This window comes from Nyctibius grandis, chromosome 31, assembly GCF_013368605.1.
Source record: "Nyctibius grandis isolate bNycGra1 chromosome 31, bNycGra1.pri, whole genome shotgun sequence".
Lineage (NCBI taxonomy): Eukaryota > Metazoa > Chordata > Aves > Nyctibiiformes > Nyctibiidae > Nyctibius > Nyctibius grandis.
The window spans coordinates 255,372-279,682 of NC_090688.1; the positions used below are offsets into that span (position 1 = coordinate 255,372).

The 24,311-nt window shown below is 41.5% G+C and overlaps 1 protein-coding gene across 1 annotated transcript in view; it reads right to left on the reverse strand.

The window, feature by feature from the left end:
• Positions 1-1,072: 1,072 nt before the first annotated feature.
• The window catches only part of ELAVL1 (ELAV like RNA binding protein 1), a 45,646-nt gene continuing 22,407 nt past the window's right edge, over positions 1,073-24,311 (reverse strand). The window contains exons 3-6 of the mRNA XM_068420420.1: positions 17,548-17,651; positions 16,571-16,724; positions 12,856-13,081; positions 1,073-2,649 (exon numbers count right to left, since the gene is read on the reverse strand). Of these exons, the coding sequence (XP_068276521.1) occupies positions 2,325-2,649; positions 12,856-13,081; positions 16,571-16,724; positions 17,548-17,651 (809 nt within the window). The 3' untranslated portion in view covers positions 1,073-2,324. The remainder of the gene's footprint in view (positions 2,650-12,855; positions 13,082-16,570; positions 16,725-17,547; positions 17,652-24,311) is intronic.

A 24,311-nucleotide genomic window follows, 5' to 3' on the forward strand; every position in this document is an offset into this window, starting at 1 on the left:
GATGGGACACAGCAAGAGGACTTGTCTATACTATGAAGTTTTAATTTGGGAGAAATCCCTCAAATGCTTCTGAATCTCTCCTTGTACACAGAAAAGAAGTATTCGTTGAAGCGATAAATAAATGATAAATTGGTGGAAACATCTGGAATAGACACCAGAACTGGAAAACACGCTTTGGGGCTGGGAACTGGTTGGTTGCTTTGTCACAGCTACCGTCTTACAGACCATTGTGCTTCTCAGAAGATGGTAGAGTGAACAGGCCTGGCAGGAAAGGCAAGGCTGAATGTATTAATAGCAAAAATCCCACTCACATTCACTGCACACACGCTGAAAAAAACAGCGGGAGGCTGCTCACTGAGCCAAGGCCTATCTATTTGGCTTTAAGTACGCTCTAGGCAGTTCCAGAAATACCAGCAACAGCCTCTCCTAGACAGCGCTGGAGGCAATTAATGGAGATGGGCAGCTAGCTCAGCCACTCCTCAGTGGCAGCGTGCAGAGATGCTGATGCAGGCTTCTTCGGGCCGTGCAAGACTGCAGCTCCTATCGCAGCAGAGGAGAAATGATTGCGAACACAAGGCAAGGTCAGCTGGGGATGGGGTGATATGAGCAGGCAGCATGGAACAGCCTCTGGAATTGGAAAATAAACTTTGGGACTGGTAGAGTTCACGCAAAAAAAGGAGACACTGCAATAAAACTGCCACTCTCCCCATTTTCGTGTTTGCTCTACCTCTGGCAACCGAACACAAACACCAGAGCTGAAGGTTGGCCAGGTCAAGTCTCCAGTCGTGCACAGTATCCCTACACAGCCCTTACCTGACACAGTAACCCTTTCCAGGTTTGCTACCAAAGAACACCTGCAGCGTTACGTCCGTCTGTGGCACACAGTTTCTATGCAACAGATTTATTGTAGTGCTTTTGTTTCACAACCCTTTTTCTTCTACTCATCTGTCAAAGGAATAATTTAAAACTCTTAAGGAGGAACTACAGTTCTTTAAAACAACACTCTTTGAAAGCTGGACACTTTGTGCAATACTTAGCAAAAAAATAACAGAAAATAAAAAACAAAACAAAATTTGAGCAAAACAAAATCAAATTTAATGTTCTTAAATGCAAAAGTAAAAACAAACAAAAAACACAAAAAAGCAAAAGAAAATTAACAGAAACAGAACAACTCAAAGTTTCAAGGCAGTCTGCAGAAAACTTGGGGGATTAATCTTTAAATCTACAAATCAAAGGGGTTTTTTGTTAATATCTAACTTGCAAGTAGTAAGTACTTTTCTGCTGAGTGTTCAATAAGTAAAGCTAGTTGTCAAAACAAAATCCTATTCAAATAGAAAAATCTAGCACTCATTAGAAGGGATGCGAGAAATACAATGCTCAAATGTTTATAACTTTTTCCTTTACAAAACAGAACTAGCAAAGGAATTCAAACTATAATGATCTTTGAAAATGAGTAAGTATCTTGCTGCATTATAATGTACCAGTAAGTAGTGCACCATGCATTAAATATTTGGACAGAAGAGATTCAGTTTGATAAAGTAGCAACATATATTCACACTCTCTTTTTGGAGTTTCATTTTGACTCTGAAATCTTCCCGGAGTTTCTTTGAAACTCTTTGGTCCATTCCTATTCGAAAGTGGGCTTTAAAAGTAATGTTTCTAAAACCTTTGAATTTGACAGCTTGGCCACTGCTCAGTGTGCAACTTACCTCATCAATGGTGTTAAAAGTTATGCTGGCATGCTACTACTTACAAGACCTTGACTTTAAAAAGCCTAATCCTCAACTATATATGTAGTAACGAATATTAATTGATCAAACAATTTACTGTCAACTAAAACATTAGTATTTCTCAATTTTTCTTCCATACTACCAAGCCTGGGGTAGAGAAGGTCAGGGGAATGGGTAGGAAAAACAACAACATAAAAAACAAGAAAATTAATGAATTCAGCCTGATATTTTTCAGAAAATTCCAGTTTTTGCAGACAACATTCAATGGAACAAATGTTAGTCTCATAAGTGAAAGCATGCTTCAATTTTACCACCATCCAGAGGGTCTAGTTAATGCAATCTACTTAAGATTTCAGGGGATTTTAAACATGTTTTAAATGAAATAACTTAAAGGAACTTAAAATTGGTCTAACATTGCGGGATTTCAAACATTTGAACATGTCAGTTGCATCCCAGAATATAAAACCTTTTTCACTTCTCATTTAGACTAAGACAAACACTTGTGAAAATTGGCGCAAAATGAGTTTTACACTAACAAAAATGTTTCAACTTCTGTCACTCAATTATCTATTCCATACAAAAAGCACGAGCAAGTTATTTGTGGGACTTGTTGGTTTTGAAGGAAACCTGTAAGATTTTGTCCCCCAGGCGGTAGCCATTAAGACTTGCTATGGCCATTGCAGCTTCTTCATAGTTTGTCATGGTCACAAAACCAAAACCTTTGCACTTGTTGGTGTTGAAATCTCGAATAACTTTCACATTGGTAACCGCACCAAAGGGGCCAAACATCTGCCAGAGGATTCCCTCATCAGCATCTTGACCAAGGTTGTAGATGAAGATACACCAGCCAGAAGATGCGTTTCCTGGAACATTTACACCAGAAAGCCCACTCATGTGATCTACACCCATAGGAGAGAACCTAGCAAATAAAAAGCACAATATTTCATGTAAAAGTTCAATTCAATTAAGCAAATTAACTTGAATGGGAAGCAACTGAGAATGAATATTTTTCTACATGGACATCAAAACTGCCAGAAAGAAATGTTTCCCCATTCAAATTGACAATCAAATTAACAGCTGCCAGGAAAAAAAAAAAGTTAAGTATTCCAACTACTTTGTCAATAGGGAACTATCCTTAGAAACAGGCAGGCAACAGAACAGTTGCAAGGCAAGATTACATGATCACCTTCACAGGGGACCTGGATCGATCTTTGAAGCTCAGCTAGGCTGTTGAGAGTGCTCCACGGCATCAGTGCAGAACTGCTCGAGTGCGGACAACAGGCAAGACCTCCTCAGAGGCCCCAGCTTGCTTCATGCCACCCTCAGGTATCTCCCACTCATTTCGCTCAAGGACTTTGCATCCCATATCCTGCTTTTCTTGCCTCTAGAATAGCACGTTGGGAACTCTTAAGTCAAAGGGTTTCTTTGGGTTTTGCTGGGGCTGGGGGTGTTTTTAGAAGTAAAGGTTGTGTGTACTAATTTAAATCTATTTTTTTGTGGAACAGAACAAAACCTACTCCCTTTTCCACCATGAGGCAGCAGGTGCAAGCAAACACTCCCAATACCAGCAGGTTACTAAACAAGCTACACTCACGCATACTCACAGCTGTTGGGCAGCTAAGGAAATATTAGCACTTCCTCAGTCAATTCTCAGTAGCCAGGACGCCTCACATTTCTAGCTACAGAATTTGAATCTGAGCTCTTTATTCCTTAATACCAATTATGCAGATATCCTAACTGCAGTAGCTTTCAAACATCAAAATAGCAAACCACATTTAAGTACAGTTTTACAATTTCAGTATGCATGTGTGGTTTTCTTCTTATTAATTTTACACCAACTTTATACTAGAAAAACTTATTTGACTTTACTGAACTGGATGTTTTTAATCACCTACCCACTCTTCCTAAACCCTGTCTTCCTGCATAGTACCCCAGCAGTATTTATGCATAACAAAAAGCCTCTCCTTTTTATGTCTTGCTTTGTATTGTCTTCCTTTTCTCCTACAACCCACATCTCTAATTCCCCTTTATTCGATTTCTGGTCTCCATCCTAGAAATTCAAAGCTTCAAAATATTTTAATGCAATATTATGATTGCACAGCTAAGCACTCAAAAGGTCAGGAAATGTGAAAGTTAAGGTTAAAAACTCAATTTGATCCCTTGTGCTTATGTATTATTTAAAAAGGTGAGGTCACGTGATTGTAGAAATATAATTATACTATACCAGGGGTTCCCAAACTGTGGTGTACCACTGGGGATATGCAAACCACTTAAAAGTGGTCCACGTGCTGCTCTCTGCCAAGAGCATGACGGTGGCAGTTCCTGATTCTCTGCTGACCTGGAGAAAACAGGGAACGGATGTCTGGGCAGTGAACACTGCATTAAGTGCCAAACACTTCCCCGCTGACTCTTTCTTGCCCTGCATAAAGATAGGAGCTGCTGCTGTCGTTATTTAGAAGGGAGGGCTCAAGGCAAGGCGTCTCTGAAGGCAGGGGAGCGGAGCTGCAGCAGCACACACGTACGCGCAGGGAAGTCAGCTCCTGTTCAGCGTGGCACTGCGGTTGACGCACTCATACGAGAGACCCACTCAGTCACCATCGCCCCACCCCAGGCTCCCCGGTGCTCACAGCTCATTTCCTTGGACACCTGAGCTATGAGACCCTCCTGTAGCCAGGGCAGAGGGAGCCTTGGTGGCACGGCCCCTTCCCCTCCATCACACCCTGGCTGCTGCTGACTGCCTGGGTCAGCCCGAGCCGCGCTGGCTCGGCCAGGCTGCAGCCCAGCTGGCTGCCTGGCGCTGGCACCTCTAGAGCACGGTGCGGACACACCTGAGCTCGTGCTGCACATACTCACTGCCGCTGCCACTGCTGGCCAGCCCCAACAAATCCAAGTTTGGGAATCCTTGTACTATAGTAAAACTGAAAAAGCAGTTAAGAGTATCAGAATGTGAATGAGACGCACTAATCCGTGTGATCTGATGATTATGTGACATATCTGCTATTTATTTTGCTTTTATATAAAAATGTTCCTGTGTTTGCATGCTTTATACACGTACTTTTTCTGACAGACACTTTCAGCTCTGTAGCTTCTTTCCATTTGAGTAATGATCTGGTAGGATGTATTTGTCTTAATATCTGGGAAGTTTTCATCTCAACAGATCACCAGTCTTGGGTTCCTGCTCACATGTATGGGGAGCAGAAAATGACTAAGCTCAGAATTGTAGGATGTTGGTTCCAGCAGTCAGTGTAGCTCTGAACCTGCTTCCTATAAAGCCTCGGGCTCTGCCCACAAGCCCAAATCAACAGTACATCAAGGACTGGAAACACTTGTACAACAGCAGCTGGTGGCTGAACACAGGAAGACAACAAATCTAAATGCATACTACAGGCAAAATAATATAAAATACTAAGTACCTCTGTTCTTTGGATACACTATTTTCAAACACATTCTCCTCTCTTCCTGCTTTGCCTCACAAAAATGTTAACAGGTTTATTAAAAAAAAAAACAAACCACAGGGTAAAAACACCCCTAAAAGACTTGAAAAGTAATTTCAAAAAAAAAAAAAAAACCAATCATAGGAAATATCACCTCACACATAATATCCCTCTTACCCAGATCTACCGTGATTCTAAAGTGAAGCTATACTTTGGAAGTTCACATGAAAAAGAAACCTTTCACAACAGTTTCTGGCTGGTTAAAAAGCAACCATCAAAAAATAAATTTGCAAGAGTGACAGTAAACGTGGTATAGGATTAGACCTGTGCGGAAGGCTAAAGTTACGTTTAGACTCGCATCCACCTGGAAGCATCACACAGGACACCTGGCACAAGCGAGGGCACTCACACGATGAGCAGAGCGGGCTCCTGCTGCAGTTCAGCTGACCTGATAAACCTCTGTGCTTACCCTGGACTGGACGCTTGCACGAGACAGACACAAGATCTCGTGGTTAGCTCGGGCTCACAGCCTGTACATAGCCAGGCACAGAGCAGCTCACACGTGACAGTGTAACGTGCCAGTGTGCCCAGGTGGCCAAGAAGGCTAACAGCATCCTGGCCTCTATTAAGAATAGTGTGGCCAGCCGGTCTGGGGAAGGGATCGTCCCTCTGTGCTCGGCACTGGTGAGGCCACACCTTGAATCCTGTGTCCAGTTCTGGGCCCCGCACTTCAAGAAAGATGTTGAGGTGTTGGAGTGAGTCCAGAGGAGGGCGACCAAGCTGGGGAAGGGTCTGACCGACAAGGAACGGCTGAGGGAGCTGGGGTGTTTAGCCTGGAGAAGAGGAGGCTCAGAGGTGACCTTAGTGCAGTCTGCAACTACCTGAAGGGAGGTTGTAGCAGAGTGGGAGTCGGCCTCTTCTCCCAGGCAACCAGCGATAGGACAAGAGGACACAGCCTCAAGCTTTGCCAGGGGAGGGTCAGGTTGGACATTAGGAAGCATTTCTTCTCAGCAAGGGTCATTAGCCATTGGAAGGGGCTGCCCAGGGAGGTGGTGGAGTCACCATCTCTGGAGGGGTTTAAGAAAAGACTGGACATGGCACTTAGTGCCCTGGTCTAGTTGACATGGTGGTGTCAGGGCAATGGTTGGACTCGATGATCCCAGAGGGCTCTTCCAACCTCATTGATTCTGTGATTCTGTAACACCTCTGTCCCACAGGAAAAGATTTTTTTTAACCACATAAATTTAAGATGACTCTTAGGGAGTTACACTTATTAAGGGTGTTTAAAAGACTGTCTGATTTGGGCAAACAATACTAAAGCCCACAGAGATCCAAGATGCTTCAGAGAAAATTTATTTTAACTCCACTAAGACTGTCATTTGAACAATCTCAGCCTTATCATGCTTACTGCTGGTGTCCTCATTTTTGTTGCATTTATTTTTACACTGTCTCTTCCACATCGCTTTTTCAATCCTCCCTAAGCATCTGTAGATGATGTTATCTAGGGGTGGTTCTTTTAAGTCATGCTATCCTCAAAACTCCAACATCTTGTGACATTAAGTATCAACACAGTATTTTTTTAATTGTAATCTTTTTTACTTTATAAGCTTCTCCTTTATACAAACGACCTTTTGCTCTACTGTTATGAGACAGACTGCTTCATTTCATAGATTCTGGGATTATTTTAACACACTAGAGGATGTAACCCCAGAAGTGACACACTTAAACAAAAACAATTTATTTCTAGTTCTATGAAAGTCCGACAAATTCTTTTTGCTGAATTCTTTTCACTGCAATCTGAGAACAGCTATATACATATCACAGGTGGGAGCAATCCCACAGTTTATATAATGCTAATAAGTAGTAATATTATTTTTAATATTAGCCTATATTGCCTTGCACATGAGCTTGGCATCTTTTTATTTCTCAACAGCTCCACAGAGAGCAGGAGTTCAGCTATGCTGATACTGGTCATGTCCACTGTTTTCCCCATAAGCAACTTCTATACCCTGATACAGAGAGGAACAACCTACTGTGTACAAAACAAGTCTTGTTGAGTATTCAGTGATGCGAGCTTTAAGCCTGAAATAACAGGGTATTAAATCAAACAGCCACATATGAGAGCATCAGCAATCGAAATAAGGGCTTTCAGTACTGCATTCTTCTAGAACTTTGATGAAATACTACTCTAGACAAAATGTCTTCTGTGGCATTCTCAACATAGACAACTTGCATTCAAATTACGAATTGGCTTAAAAGCTGAAAATTCAAACAATTTCACGGGAGTGAAACCAAACAGATGCGTGGGACCTGTCCGAGCAATAATGTCAGTGACAGGGTTAAACACTCTACAGTCTTCTCGCATCTCCCCTCGACCAAAGGATTATCAAGAAATAACAATTCCCCTTCAGGCATTTTGGACCTAAGCCATGGACTCTGATATCAATAGAACTATGCCCATTAAAATAAGCGTGAACTGGCTCCAACCCTGAACAAGGCTGAAAGCAAAACCACCTGAACCGGGAGTATTTTTGAGATTTGAAAAAAATCATTCTTCTAAGATAGCTCTGGTGAACTCCAGGGAGTCTGGCCAGCCTTCTCAAGCTTTAGGAGCTAAATGCCTTGATTTCATTGGAGTTCAACACCTAAAGATCTGCTATTCTGTTCAAGCAAACAAATTGTATACTTGAAAGAAACCCTCACCCCAGAGGTTTTATCTATCCTCCAAGCACAATCCCATGTCGCAGCGTCATTCCTTCTGGACAGACAGAGAGTGCTTTGGGCCATATCTCAGAATTAGCAGGCCAACCTGGCCCTCCAGTGGGACAAGGCATTAAGAGCAGTTCCTGATGTGAGCCACAAATACCACAGGAACTACAAAGGATTAACAGAACATTAAACAAAGGGTCTGAGCGATATCTGTAGGAAATTAATAATTACAAATTAGAGATACTAAAGGCTTAATCCTGGATTTACAGGGATATGATCGAATGAGATGAAGTGTAATCAAAATGTCAGTTTAAGTATTCAATCTCTACATAGTGGAGACCACAACTGTGATTTATACAGACTGTGAGCTCTTTGGAAGCAGCTTATCCTTCCATCATGTTTTGTTCGGTACACAAAACAAACAAGACTCAGTCCAAGCTAAGGTTCCTAAGCGTTACCACAGTATGAATAATTATAACTCATTAAGTTCAGCATCCTTTAACAAAGACTCACTAGAAAAACTTAGAGTTAACACCAAAGGTGGGAAGAAAAATAAGAAGGGCTGTGGGATGAAGCATGTGTTGTGCATATGCGTACGTATGTGCATGCATGCACGTGTGATTGAAGGAAGTGAATTTTATAGTTAAAGGTCTTGCAAGGAAGATGCAAGACATGAAGAGAGATGGACACTTCTTGTCTTCAAGTCAACTGACGAATCTTGTCTCCACAGCATATTCATAACAGCATGGCTCAACCCAGAATTGCTCCATCACTACCTCTGCCAATCTGTAGTACCTACAAATCATCAGCTCCACCAGCAAGCCTATAACTAGGAACAGAAGCTGGCCAAAAAGTGGTGACAAATGAGCACTGGGCACAGACAACTTGAGTGGACATAGTTACCACAGAAGCAGGAATGGAACAAAAAGACAGAACATTTTCTTTTATGTTATCCCCACTTGTGAAAATTCATGCCTGTAGAAACAAAGGCAATGCACGTAAATAACATTAGTGCTGCTCTTAACAGTACAATAAAAGCATAAATGAACCGAAGTGGAACCAATCAATGATGAGGGCAATGATTCATCCAGCTTGGAGGTGTCACCAAGGTTAAGTTGGCCTACACCCTGCATCAAAACTGCTTCCATAAAGCAAAAAAGATGGGTCATTGTCATAGGAGACTCTCTCCTGAAGGGAACAGAAGGCCCAGCATGCAGATTGGACCTACTTCCTGGGGAAGTCTGCTGCCTCCCTGGGGCCCGGGCTGAAGACGTGACGAGAAAGCTTTCTGCCCTGGTACAGCCCTCAGATTCTTATCCATTATTGATTTTTCAGGTAGGCAGCGATGAAGTTGCTACAAGGAGTCCAAAGGCAATCAAGAGAGACAAGGGCCTCCGTACAACTGGTTAAGGGATCAGGAGCACAAGTAGTGTTCTCCTCTGTGCTTCCAGTTGCAGGGAATGATGAGGGAAGAAACAGAAAGAGCCAGCAGATCAAGATGTGGCTCCAAGCCTGGTGTCACCAGCAGAATTTGGGGTTTTTTCATCATGGGTCAGTTTACACACCACCAGGCCTGCTGGCAACAGACGGTGCACACCTGTCTCCAAGGGGGAAAAGGACCTTTGCACAGGAGTTAGCAGGGCTCATCGAAAAGAGCTTTAAACTAGATTTGAAGGGGGAAAGGGATAAAACCAGGCTCACTAGAGAGAAGCCTGGGGGCAGTAGGCCAATGTTGGAAGGACAGTGGGCTAGCGAGGTCTTTCTGTCTGCCATCTCAGTGGAGGCAGGGTATGAAGAGCCATGCGACAGCAAGGATGTAAGGGTTATTGATGTGTTAGAAACCACAGAAGCACCCGAGAATGGTCACATAGGAATTAGGACTATTCCCCCTAAAAGGTGGCAGGATCAATACCCCAACTGAAGTGCATCTACACCAATGCACACAGCATAGGCAACAACCAGGAAGAGCTGGAAGTGATTGTGCAGCAGGAAAACTATGATATAGCTGCAATTACAGAAACGTGGTGGGATGACTTGCACAACTGGAGTGCTGCAATGGATGGCTATAAAAAACTCTTCAAAAGGGATAGGCAAGGGAAGGAGAGGCAGTAGGGTGGCCCTGTATGTTAGGGAGTGGTTTGACTGTCTAGAGCTTGATGATGGTGACAATAGGGTTGAATGTTTATGGGTAAGGATGAGAGGGAAGGCCAACAAGGCAGATATCATGGTGGGAATCTGTTATACACCACCCAACCAGGATGAAGAGACGGATAAAATATTCTATAAGCAGCTGGGAGAAGTCTCACAATCGTTACCCCTTGTTCTCATGGGGGACTTCCAACTTACCAGATGTCTGCTGGAAATACAATACAGCAGAGAGGAAACAGTCTCAGAGGTTCCTGGAGTGTGTGGGAGAGAACTTCCTGACACAGGTGGTGAGTGAGCCAACTAGGGAAGGTGCCCCATTGGACCTCTTGTTTGCGAACAGAGAGGGACTTGTGGGTGATGTGATGATTGGAGGCCGTCTTGGGCATAGTGATCATGAAATGGTAGAGTTTTCAGTTCTTGGAGAAGTAAGGAAGGGGGCCAGCAGAACTGCTACCTTGGACTTCTGGAGGGCAGACTTTGGCCTGTTTAGGAGCCTGGTTGATAGAGTCCCTTGGGAGACAGCCCTAAAGGGCAAAGGAGTCCAGGAAGGCTGGACACTCTTCAAGAAGGAAATTTTACAAGCCCAGGAGCAGGCTGTCACCATGTGCCGAAAGATAAGCCAGCCAGGAAGACGACCAGCCTGGCTGAACAGAGAGCTGTGGCTGGAGCTCAGGAGAAAAAAAAAAAAAAAAAAGAGAAAAAAAAAAAAATAGTTTATGACCTTTGGAAGAAGGGGCAGGCAACTCAGGAGGATTACAAGGATGTCTTGAGGCTATGCAGGGCGAAAATTAAAAGGGTCAAAGCCCAACTAAAACTTACGTGTCTTTTACAGTAGTAAATAAGTCTTACGAGGAGCAGCTGAGGGAACTGGGGTTGTTTAGTCTGGAGAAAAGGAGGCTCAGGGAAGACCTTATGGTTCTCTACAACTGCCTGAAAGGAGGGTGTAGGGAGGTGGGGGTCAGTCTCTTCTCCCAGGTAACAAGTGATAGGAAAGAGGAAACGGCCTCAAGTTGTGCCAGGGGAGGTTTAGATTGGAGATCAGGGACAATTTCTCCACTGAAAGGGTTTTCAAGCATTGGAACAGGTTGCCCAGGGCAGTGGTGGAGTCATCATCCCTGGAGGGATTTAAAAGCCGTGTAGATATGGTGCTGAGGGACACAGGTTAGTGGTGGACCTGGTTGTGTTAGGTTAACAGTTGGACTCTATGATGTTAAAGGTCTTTTCCAACCTAAATGATTCCATGATTCTAACTGGTCATTAAATTTAGTTTCAGCTGCAACTATTAACACAAATACATTAATCATTTTTACTATTACTGAGTGATCACTACAGGACAGCATTAAAGTTTTTTGGTATCTTAATTATGGACATGCATATTATTTGTACTGCTTATTCTGATGCATCTTAATTCTCCTACAAATTTTAAGGGGAAAAACGATGACGAAAATGTCCAATTTTCATTACATTAAGAATCAAAACATGATACATACACCTCAAGATTTTACTAGGACCAGGACACACTGAAGCCCTGGCTGATGTAAAAAGACAGATGTGTAAGTTTTTTAAAAGTTCATCTAACTGTCAACAATGAACAACTTCATTCCTTGGTGTGACCTAGAAGCCTTGGGTGCAGATATCTGGATGAATGCTTCAAGGAAATTAAATCTTGTTTGAGGAGCTGCCTGCATTAAACTTGCCTGGGCTACAGTTGAAGAGAATCAGAGAATGACTGAGGTTGGCAGGATCCTCTAGTAAACTTCCCTGCTCAGAGTAGAGGCACCTATGGCAGGTTGCTCAGGCCCGTTCCAGCCAGGTTTTGAGCATCTCCAAGGATGAACACTCCACAGTCTCTTCGGGCAACCTGTTGAATCACTCTTAGCGTAAAACAACAGATGACTATAAAGTACTAATTCTCATTGGAGATATTTTACACCTCGCTGTTCTTAAAATGCTAAACTAAAGCATTATGGAAAGGTCACAGCAATACTGGAACAGGAGCACTGCAAAAAGCTATTTGAGTTTTTAGTCCAATTTTGCTGAGCTAATTGGATACCCCAGAGAAGAAAAAAAAAAAGCAAATTCTCAGCAGGGAAACACTATTCTCAGAAACTCTCATCAACACATCTCATAACAAGCCAATTATCTGCAACACAGTAAATATAATGCATTTTCCAAAGCACAGTCTGACTATCAACACTCTCCTTCAAACAACTAAGGTAATTCAAATCCAAAGCAACTAAGGCAATTCCTAAGGGCAAAATACATAGTATGTTCCACACCTCTGGAAGCAGACGATACGTTGCAGCTACTCAATAATCTTGCTGAACTTATGAGGACTCAAGGAAAGACAGACCACTGCACAGCTCAACACGTAGGAAGAAATCCCACAGAATCTCTTAATCAGAAATAAGGTTTTACTATGACACCTCCCTGCTGGAACCAATGGTTCAGAGCTTTAATTAAGTTGCCAAATTATACCTGCATTCAGATATATGGACTACAGAATGGGGATCTGTTGAGACAGGCACCTACCAACACCCATCTGGAATCTGCTTTCTGTCATCTCACTATACACTCAGTTGTAGAAATAGACATTGTAGCGTATGTATCTTTACATAATTAACTTCAATATAAGTTTTACAAATAAGGTTTTACTTTAATCATATTTTAATTCAACAATTTATTTACATAACACTGCAGGACATATAGTGCACTATGTATTCATTCATACATGCTGCAATGAAGATATCACTGCACAGCTGCAAGAGTACAGTTTCCCAGACGGACACGGGAACAGTAGTACAGCCTTAAATGCATTATTCTTCCTAACCTACCTGAATCTTTGCGCCTGGTGATGCACTGGCCCTCCAAACCGTCTAGCTGGTGAATGACACAGCTGCGATAACAGTGCCACATTTTTGTTCTGGTTAGGATTGGCTGCAAACTTCACTGTAATGGGCTCGGAGGAACCTGGGGGTTTGTGACCATTGAAATTTGTAATTGCTTCTTCTGCTTCTGACCTTTTGTCAAACCGGATAAATGCGACCCCTCTGGACAAACCTTTTAACCAAACCAATAAAAAAAAAAAATTAAAAAAAAAAATTGAAGTTCAGGATAAACTCAAAATAACTTTGAAAGCGAAAAACGAAAAAGTTAAATATTTCTATGGTCACAGCTTTCAAGTTCTCTACATTTACTTATGTTTCTTCAGCAGCTACGTGATAAAGTACAAAATTAAGAAACAAAAGACAAATTAACACATTCATTTCAGCTGTAACAACCACAGCGACTAAAACACTTAATAAATCCAATGCGATAGAATTCCATGAAATCCATCACCAACTGACATTTCCATTAACAAAAAACCTCCCAACGTTTTAAATTAATTCCACAAAAAAAAAATTAATTCCAGCCAGTTAAAAACAAAACACAACCCCTTTGCTTTGATTACTTTATCAGTAAAAAACATCTGCAAACACAAAATTGACACTGATTTCTCCCAATGTTTTCAGTTTTCCATGCTGAAAACACTCTCTGGTTCGTAGATGAGGGCATGAAGGCCTAACTCTAATAAAGTAGTTTAACCTTCCGTAATGAATAGACCACAATTTCATCTACATCACGGCCATTATTTCTAGCTGTCACATACCTTATTTTTAATTCATTAAAAACTGATTAAGAATTACCTCTTTGTAACTGTACTGCAACTATTATGCTGCTGTTAAACATTTCCATCTATTTTTTCTAGTTCCAGCCCCCAGCCACAGGATGCTGTTACCCTTCTGACTGAGGTGAAAGCTGTACCTTATGAGATCTCTCACCCTCCTCCCCCCTGCTTGTCGTCTGTGACTTGACCATAGTCTGGAAATATTGTTTATCACAGTGAACCTAAATTGGCACATATTATTTAAATTTCATTCCAAAGCAGATATGATGGCTAGACTAATTCTAGGAGTCTACCAGCTCTGTTTTAGAAAGGGCCATATCAAATACTTTCACGTTGTCTCTACTCTACACCCACACGGGGCAATCTTCAAAGACAGGTTTAGAAGTTGTTTAAGCCTATCATAAATCACAAAGTTGTTTATAACAATTGAACCTTTTTTCCTGTCTTTCACAGACAGAAATGCAGCATGACAAAAGCCTGGACATGCGGCAGGCAAGCAAAAGGGAACCCAACCCCTACAACTACCCACAGAATGGTCTCTAGGAAAGGTGTATCTTCATTTGGGGCACTGGGAGAACTTCCATAAATAACAACTCATCTTGTTTACTGCATGTTGTTAAGCACGCCAAGTCACATCGAGAAAGCCTATTTCCTAAGTCACTGCACTTTTTGAAGAAAAGAACTGCAGAACAACGGCGGGAGATGGCTAGCACCGACTGTGCAGCCAGTGTTTCTACAGTGATCTGGGAAGGAGTCAACCTGTGAAGAAGTTGCTCCATTTTTTGATTTCTTGCTGGTTACTTCCAAAACAGGAGGCTAGCCAGATCGGCTCATCAAATTAGAGCTGACAGCAGTATATGCTCCAATACCACTGAGATCAGCCTTCCCGTGCTGGGTGGAAGCATATGTCCCACCACGGCAAGGCACAGAACAGCAGCATCGCCCAGAAGTCAGTAAGGACTATCCCAGAGCCCAACATATTGTTACTTCTTCTCCACTTCTATGCTGTTGATCTTAGCGTTTCTCACTTGATCTGTCATAGTGTTAATTTAAAAATATAAATATTGTAGAAAGTATATATTTAAACGGATTAATTCTCAAAAGCTGGAGAGCAACCTCTGCTGAGAAGGTATGTCTAAAACACAAATTAAAGTTTGTCCGAACTGGGACTAGATCAAGATACGAAATGCAGGTGCTAAAGCCAAGGCATGGCTACATTCTTGAAGTGAAAAGAAACCTAGGCTATGCATGCCTTAAACTTTATAATTAAGCAGAACACATTCTTCAAACAATACATTATTAAGGTTATTTGAAAGCAAGTGGTATATTCTGAGCTGACACTGAATTAGACAGCATCATGCCTCAGCACACTCAATGAAAACTATATTGTTCCTGGAGAGATTTTAATTGTATGACTTCTGTCATCTCATTTTATAGCTCTGGCAAAGACAGATGTGAGCTATCTAGACTCCACTGGCAGCCAGAGAAGGATGACTATTTTGGAAACTCATTAATACAAGTCTCCTGTGCTCTAGAAGTCTTTTTCTTGCTTCTACCTATAGCTGTCACCCAGATAACTAGCTCTAGAGACAGAACCATACAGATATCAAAGTTGGACAAAATGAATCCTGCTCTCTAGGAAAGGAAGGATAGGATTTTCCTCGCTCAACACTGGAGTGTCTACAATGTCAGTATCCAGATCTTCTCTGGTCACCTCGAATTTCTTCTATGCACAATTGCATTTACAGTGCAGCCTGACCACTGAAACACCTAAAAGCAGATGCCTACACAAGGAGCTAGCTCTGATCAAGGTACTTAACATTGCAGACTTCAGCATTTAATCAGATTAATCCCACCAAAGCTGCTGATGGCCTCCTCTAAGTGACAGCAGATTCCTCATAAAGCATGACAGTTGCTGTTCAACTACTGTGTATAAAAGTACATGCTATCGTATGTAGAAGTTAAACGTGGAATTGTTAGAATTGGATTCTCTTCTATTCTAACATAGCACATGCATAATCAACAAAAAAGTGTATTTGTAGAAGTTCTCTCCAAATTCATACATGGAAAAAACACAGAATACCTAAGGTTACAGGATAAGCCACTCTCTTCAGTTATACAGTCTGAAATAATCAGGTAAGAAATTAAAACTTCATGAAAACACATTGTAACACTGAGTCAGAATTAACATTATAAAGGAAATCCTTAACTTTGTTCTCTCCTGAGCTGAGTGCTTAAATTAAGCAGCTTCTACATTTTCTTTATCATTTTTTTTATAAACAAAATACATTCAGAAAATTGAAGAGGGTAGTACTAAGTGTATTAAGTTCACTCTTTTGGTTAGCAGTAACCACAGAGAACTGTAAGACACCTCAAATGTTTTAAAATACAAGGAAATTGAGCGAGTTCCGAGTTGGTATAAAAGACAAAACACATTCTTGTTTTGCTTTTTAATATGTAACTATGGCCTGGAATTTACCTGTGGATAATAGTTGCATTTGTGTAAAGTAAAGGTAATGTTAGCACTCTGGATTACAAATGCTGCCCAGAAGCACCTTGCACTACAGTAATTAATATCAAGTGTCACAGCAAGAGAGTAGATTTGGCAAATGAGCGGCTCAGCCTGGTAAAACTGACAATAAGAGCATAAAATATGATATGAGGTTTAGATGGCAAGGTAGCAAAGGAGGTAGCATAAGTCATCCTGTGTTTAAAAAAAAATCATTGGAAAAGGATATCCCATTAAAATGATTCCAGTGGTTGACACCAGATGTCATGATTAGTTTGTGAAAGTCTAATTTAGTTTAGGAACTACCAGTCTCTGAAAAGTGTCAAACATGCTACACAGTGCATTTGTATGAAGCCAGTGCAACAGAACTCACCTGTAGTTTGATCCACAAGCACACGCGAGTTAATGATGCGTCCAAAACGTGAAAACATATCTTCTACATCTTTTTGTGTCATTGACCTTGGTAGTCCACTAATATATAAATTAGCATCCTTGATAACTTCAGAACTTGGACGAGCATAGGAAACCTTTAAAAAGAAAAAGTATGTTCAGGGTGTAAATAGGAAAGAGCAATTTAATTTTGTCATGAGTTACTTTCATTTATTCCCCACTAAACAATACAGGCATTTTTTATTGGAGTTCAAAAAAGCAGAACAGGGAGAAGGTAGCTGAAAATTGCCAGAACAAAGAGAAAAGTCATGTCCCTTGTAACTCCATTCATTTTGGGCTCATCCATCAGACAAAGAATATAGTGGCATTGCCATAAAGAGACAGCAGTAGGCTAATACCGCTGCTTCCAACAAACATTGCTACGTTGAAGAATCCCAGTCTAAAGTTCTGACTCGGATACTGGACCTGTCAGTAACCACAGATCGCACCAAGAACTTGCGCTGTCAGTATATTTTTTAAAGCCTCATAAATAGATTTTACCATCTGGAGTGCAGTTTTCTATCTTAATTTCTCCTACTAGAGAATGTTACAAGTATCACCTAAGCAGGTGTCATTTCCTACACATACAGTACTAGCTGTTATTTTGGAAAAGGAGTGCATGTGTATTAACACAATTTGAAACAGAGATCTTCAGGTATCTGAGATATATGTGAGTTCAAACGCCTGGCAACAGTTTGGAACGATTCCCACCTACTGCTGTAAAAATGGTGGGAATGAAAAAAAGGGAACCTTTGAACACAAACCTGTTACAAAACTCGAGAGGCTTAACAGCTCACTTTACTACTCTTCTCCCAGATTCTGCCTTTCTTGCAGTTGGAGAGCACACAAGCCTTACCACCACAATGAAGTTTATTAGAATGCTATTTTCATAGAAGACAGAAAAAAATCTAGACATCTTACCTTGATAGTTTTTGACTGAAGTCTGAGGCCATTCAGTGTGTTTATTGCTCTTTCAGCATCTTTTGCAGTAACATAGTTCACAAAGCCATAGCCTAAGCTGTGTCCTACATGGAAGAACATTTTTTTTAATTAATCCTAACAAAAGAAAGTTATCACCATCAAAATTAAAGGAAATGCAAATGAGAAAAAGTGAACTCAACATAACCATAATCCACAGAGCAAATATTTAAAGAAGCCAAAGTTGTTTCTCAAGGCTGGCATACACCATATAAAGAACTTTGAGTTACTTCCATTTGCCACTTTGGACATCCCTTCGTCTTCAAGGATGGTGTGTATCAGACAGCCGCAGACGATCCATCAACAGTAAGAAATTCAAGACTAAAATACCGACTCTGAACAGCCTTGTAAACTTAATGGGTGTGGAACAAAGGCAAGAATTTAACAAAGTTCATAAGTACAAACTCTTGTAGATAAAGAGCAGAAAGTGAGAAAGTGTCAAGGATGAACTGCTGGGTAAGAAATCATCAGGCTACTCATTTCTGTGTAGCTATTCCAACCTTTGCTCCTGGAGACAAGAGGGAAAAAGAAGTTTTCAATCCTTGATACATTCATATAGCTAATGAGCAGTAAGTCTCCCAAACACAGGATGAAACTGAAGAGTGAAAAATTCTCTTTAATGCAGACAATTCATGTACTATTACTTTATGTAAGTTTACCCTTAACTCCTACAAAAAGAATTTGAGAATAAATACAAGTCTTTAAAACATTTAAGGCAAAGGATTATTTCTTTGGATATTTCTTTCTTCTGCTTCTACCTCCGACCTCCACAAATGCTACTATCAATTATAACACTACATACCGAGATCATTTTGGGTTACAACTTCCCAAAAATTAAAGGCTCTTATCACTGTAGACCTAAAAATAACTAAAATACTTTCAAGACTGTCTCAGTGCAATAAAGCAACTCCCATTCAATAAAAGATACGCCTTTTTCAGACAACTTCTCCTCATCTCAGCCAGATCTATAAGATTTTCAAAAAAAATTTGTAAGCATGCATAGGAGAATATGCTATTTAACAATATACTACTTTTAAGTTATTATTAAGCTCTGTTCTTAGGCTTGAGAACACTAGAAGACACAGCTAATCGTTATAGTAGAGGGTTCTCTTCTGAAATATAGCCCTTTTTTAATCACACAGCATGGCTCTGCGATAGTGTTAGCTGGCAAATAAGTTTTCTTACGCTTTCCAGACATTTCAGAACAGCAAATACACCCCCCCCCCAAAAAAAAAGTCAAGAGTCAAATGGTGATTATCCTAGCACAAAATGTCAGAGAAAATGAAAAAAAGGGCTGTAACAGACATTGCAGATTAACTCTGTCTACTGAAAAAAGAACCACCAATCTACTGAAGGAATGGAGACCTACGAGTCTCAAAGGCACAAGAGATGGAAGGAAACTCCGAGCCAGCCTCCCAGTGTTATTACTAACAGCGTACATGACAGACTGACTGCAGCAGCACCAGGGCCTGGCATGTCCTCTGCCTTTGTCTGCTTTGTTGTGAATCATAATAGACCAGTAACTCATCTAAACCCAAATAATGTCATTGTGTGTTTCCTAATACAATCCTTGTATAAACAGTCCCAGTTAATTTCTACTGTCTGCTAAAGCTCTTAAAGAAGCCAGAGTCCCTTTGTGTTCAACCCTGGTAAAGGAACAATATCCTGTTCTCTTGCAGACCTCATGTTAAAACATCTCCACTAGCACAGATCAAACTCTGGTGACACCAGATGCTTCTGCACAACTGTAATGGCAAAACACTCTTTGATCACCAAGTGGGATTTAACTCTGCGTAGGAAACAAATAAATGCAAGAAAAGCAAGATCTTGGACACCAGCTTCTGCACCTTTATCCTTTAAAGACCTACAGGTAACATTCATCAGGATTTTGCAGACGTATCTTACACTTACCTACAGCATCTGTTTTATGGATTTCTTTATAACATTCCTTTTCTGTTTTATTAGTCAGAGACAGTCAACCATTTAGATCAAACCTGGTTAGTCCACAATCACTTACCCACTGAGATTATTTTCCCCTGATTAAGAGAACAAATAATTTAACAGTTAGAAAAATGTTTAGCACCTGGACCCTGGCTTATTTCTCCAGAATGTGACCAAGAAAATAAAGGTAAGTTTGAGGGAGCAAATACCACAGAGACAGTAGGCAATGACTTCTTCCCTCCTAAGAGGGTGGGAAAACTCCGACACCCCTCACAGGTACAGCACGCCAGCACCTGCTCTGAAGGCAGAGTACCAGCTGCTTTATAGATATTTTCAGTCTGTCCCAAAAGCCACATGAACATGAATATTCCAGCAAACTACTTAACAGAACCAGGTCCTAATAAAGTTTATTGAAATAGGCCCTTAAAGACCAGGGAAACAGACTTCAACCAGAAACACTGAGCCCTGGCAGTCAGGGCCGTCACTCCCCAGGTGGACTCTGCACTGGGGAGAGGGTGACTATATTCTCCTAGCAGGGGAAGAAGAGCAGGGTTCCACACTGTATAAATTTATTAAGCCATCATTAGTCCTCCGAGTCCTAGAGATCAGGGGCTCAGCCTATGGCCAGTGCAAGCGAGTATCCTTCCCTATTTTCTTGCAGCGAGTTCCCAGCGAACACGGTAGGCAGGCAACCATTACTTACCCAGCAGCTTTCTTGCAAAGCATCAGACAGGTTATATGTTTATGCACTGTTTGAGATCAGTGACAAGGAAGATTAAGCTTCTTAGTTTTGGTTTTATCCTATATGTAACAGCACCCATGGACACACAGGACCAAAAGGGACCACTTGATCTGGGTCCAGTGCCTGTGATCACAAACTGTACTTATTTCCTTTCCCTGAAACATCAGCAAGCTTCACATTACAAGCAGTCAGATTTCTGCCCAGGCACTCTGATTGAAAGCATGTTCTACAAATCCCCTCCAATGCTCTCCTTTTCTAAATGCAGGTCTTCATACTTCATATCCACTTGTTCTTGTGCAAATACTGTCCTTGAGCTTACACACGCTTATCCTTCCAAGTGTCTGTTCCCCAAAGTACACACAAGCAGTGACCATATCCCCTTGGCCTTTACTGTTTTCGTCTTGAGCAAAATTCTGCACCTTTTCCACTTCTAATTTTATACAGGTTGCTACATGACTATTCCTTATCAAAGAGCTTGAAAGCTCTGGGAAAAGAGAGAAGGGATGTAATGGGGTTGACAGAAACAAACACAGATTAAAAAAAGAAGGATCTGCAAACTAGCAGGATTACAACAGTTACCAGATTTTCTCATATTCGCTGTAGGCACTTGGCAATAAGTTTGTACTAAAACCCAGAAATTATAGTGCTGTTAACTTTCACCTGCCACTAGATAAGAAAATATTACTTACTTATCTTTCTCTACAAAAAACTAGAACACAGACCTTCCCTCTTAGACTATACCTACCACCTCTCAATTACATCAGTGTAACATGACTTTACTGTTCTTAAGTGCTAAAAAAAAAAGCCAACCCCCACAAAACTGACAACATATATTAACTTACCTTGCTCTAAATACTTCATACCATCAGTCTCAGCCATCTCCTGCTGTTCAGTTACTAGTTTTCATCTCTAAATAGGCTAGGATATCTAACACACGACAGTCTCATCCCTGCAAGAAGCATGTTCCACCATTCCCCTGACAGATCACTCTTCAGAAACGCTCTCTGCTTCACAATTTTACTCCGTTTTCCCTCCTCCTAAACAGGACAAACTCCTTTCAGAGTATGCCAGAAAATATATAAGGAATTGGCATTTACACAGCATCATGATTTACGTCAAGTGTTTATCCCGGGCAAGGAGACAAGTTTTTTTGCTTTATCATGATGTTAAGAGCCTGCTAGAAACCTACTGTGCAAAAGAAGGCAGTACTGTAACAGTTTTCAAACTATTTTAGTGCATAGTAATTAAAAAAACTTTAAGAAAAACTTTTTAAAAGTTTACATATACATAAATGCAAATCTACTCAAGAGACAAGGACAAAAAAACAAGTAGGTCCTTATCCAGATGAATAATTAACAAAGTGACCATAAAACCTAGTTTTAAGCAAACTATTATGCTCCTTCAGCAGAAAGAATCTAGTTTTGTTTCCATGATAAAAAGCCCTTTCATGAAAGAGAGCTCATTTTCTTTCTGTGCATCACTTGGTGTTCTGTCCATGTCCTTGCTTCCTTTCCCAGCTCCCTGAGACACACTGCTTCAGTGACTAGCTCATTTCTTATTCCCCTCCTGCTACTGACTGACAACTCCAGTTTCACTGGGGAGTCTGGTATGAGACCAGAGCTAGTACCTGGGTTCCACTTCACTACAGACTAGCTGCTCCCCTGAAAGCAGCTAATAGAGATTCTCCCATCCTATCCTTCTCAAGAAAACCCAAATTTAAACCTGGCTCCCGTTATGTCAAAGTACCTCTGTATGAAGGCATTTTAGTTTAGAATTTGTTTTTCTAAAGTGGGAAACAGTGCTTGGAGATCAAAATTAAAAAAGCCCAAGTAAATAACACAGAAGGATGGAACAGACAGATGTGTCCCCAGACATCGCTCAGGGGAGGATGTCGCGTCTTGGAAAGAGACTTGGGTTTGGTTTTTTTGTTTCTTTGGCTTTACAAAATGTGCTGTGAGTGATAACCAGATAGCTTAAATATGTATGAATGAATCAAGAAATACCACATCCAAACACCAGACATCAATATGCTGAAAAAGCAGAATTCAAAGCGGAGATTCTGTAGTTTCAGAGGATGAGAACAGTTTAAAGTGCTCAGATGTGCCTTGTGTGGGCTTTCTTGCGTACAGTTACACTATTGTATAGCTGGGGATAATCACATCAACCCTGAGAAAAATGTAAGCACCCTTGCACCGAACTCCCAAAAAAGGGTTATGCCAATGCAGAAGTGCAGCAAGGTAGGACTGGCAGAGCAGATCAAGAAGCTATATTCTAACCCCCTGAGACGAGTCCACACTATGCACGCAACATCTTTTGTTTCCTAACATCCTACCGCCCAGGCAAACAAGCAGATGTGTCAGCAGAGCAGCCTGGCTACGCAGGGGACTCATGGCACAGCTCCAGTGCAACAGGCAGCAGACGGGAGATGGAAGAAGCGACAGCCTCCAAAGGGAGGAATTTAGAAATTCACTGTCCACTCAGTCTCAGGAAAGCCAGAGCTCAACTGCAGCTGCAACTTGAAAGGAATGCAAACAAACAAAAATAATAATATCAAGGGTAACACGAAAAGCTTCTATGGCTGCCTCAGCAGTACAAGGCTGAAAAAGGAAAAATGTAGGGCAGTGGCTCAACAAGGTGTATGATTTGGTGAGAGTGGCACATGGTGCCTTCTTTGCCTCACTCCTCACCGACAAAGTCTAACAGGCCTCTGCACTTAGCGAAATAGTTCAAGGAGAAGGACCAGTGGACGAAGATCAAGTCAGAGACTGACTGGTTGAGAGAACTTGACCCATACAAGTCTACAGGACAAGATAGGCTCTTTATAAGGGTGCTGAGACACCAGGTTCATGTCCTGGCCAAAACTCCTATCATCTTTGAATGGTCATGGAAATTGGAAGAGGTCCTCAACAACTGCAGGAAGGCAAATGCCACAGCCATCTTCAAAAAGAGACCAAAAAAACAACTAAACAATAAAAACCCCCACTCTCTACATGTATGCCTGCAAGAAGTGGAGTTTTGCAGGGATCTATCCTGGGACCCGCTGTTTAACTTTTTATCCATGACCTGGAGGAAGCGATGGGAGTGCACTCTCACCAAGACTGGAGATGACACCAGGTTGGGAGGAACCTGTCAATACACTGGAGGGCAGGACTACCACCCAGAAGGACCTAAACATGCTGGAGGAATGGGCCAACAGGCACCTTATGAGATGCAGCAAGGAGAAATGCAAAGTCCTGATCATGGGAAGGAAGAAACCCTGGCAACACCACAGACTGGGCACTTACTGGCTGGAGAGCAGCTCTGTGGAAAAGTACCTGGGAATCGTGGTATAGAGCAAGGCGAGCGTGAGCCAGCAGTTCACTATGACAGAGGTGGTTAACAGCATCCTGCATTGTACTAACAGAAGTACAGCCAGAAGACAGAAGGAAGAGATCACTCCCCCTTTACTCAACGCTCACTAGACCGCACCTAGAATACTGCATCCAATTTTTAATGCCCCCCAAATACAGGAGAGACATTGATAAACTGGAGTGAGCTCAGCGAAGGGCCACCAAGATTCTCAGGAGACTGCAGCATGTGGAGGTTTATAAGACCAGATGAGATAAAGTCCAGAGTAATCTGGTCTGACCTCAAAGCCCACTCTGCTCTGAGCAGGAGGCTGGACTAGTGTCCCTTAAAACTGCACCATCCTATGATCCCAAATGACAGAACGAGGAACTCAACACTACGTTAATCCAAGGTTCTTCCAGTTCCACAGAACAAGGTCTTTTTGTATTGAGACAGCCTATATGCGTATTTCATCTAAGGAGGCATGTAACAGAACTAAATATTAATGAAAGGTTTAGAGAAGGTAAAGAATCACACTTTTCTTCTCCCTCACAATATTTTCTCCCATTCATGGAACCATTTCTAAATTTTGAGTTTACTTCTAGTGTAGTCCTTAAACCAAAGCCTGGAATTACCAAAACTGATACATGGCTAGCAACACAGACTCTGCCAATTTTCAGTAGACTAGTTAATCTGT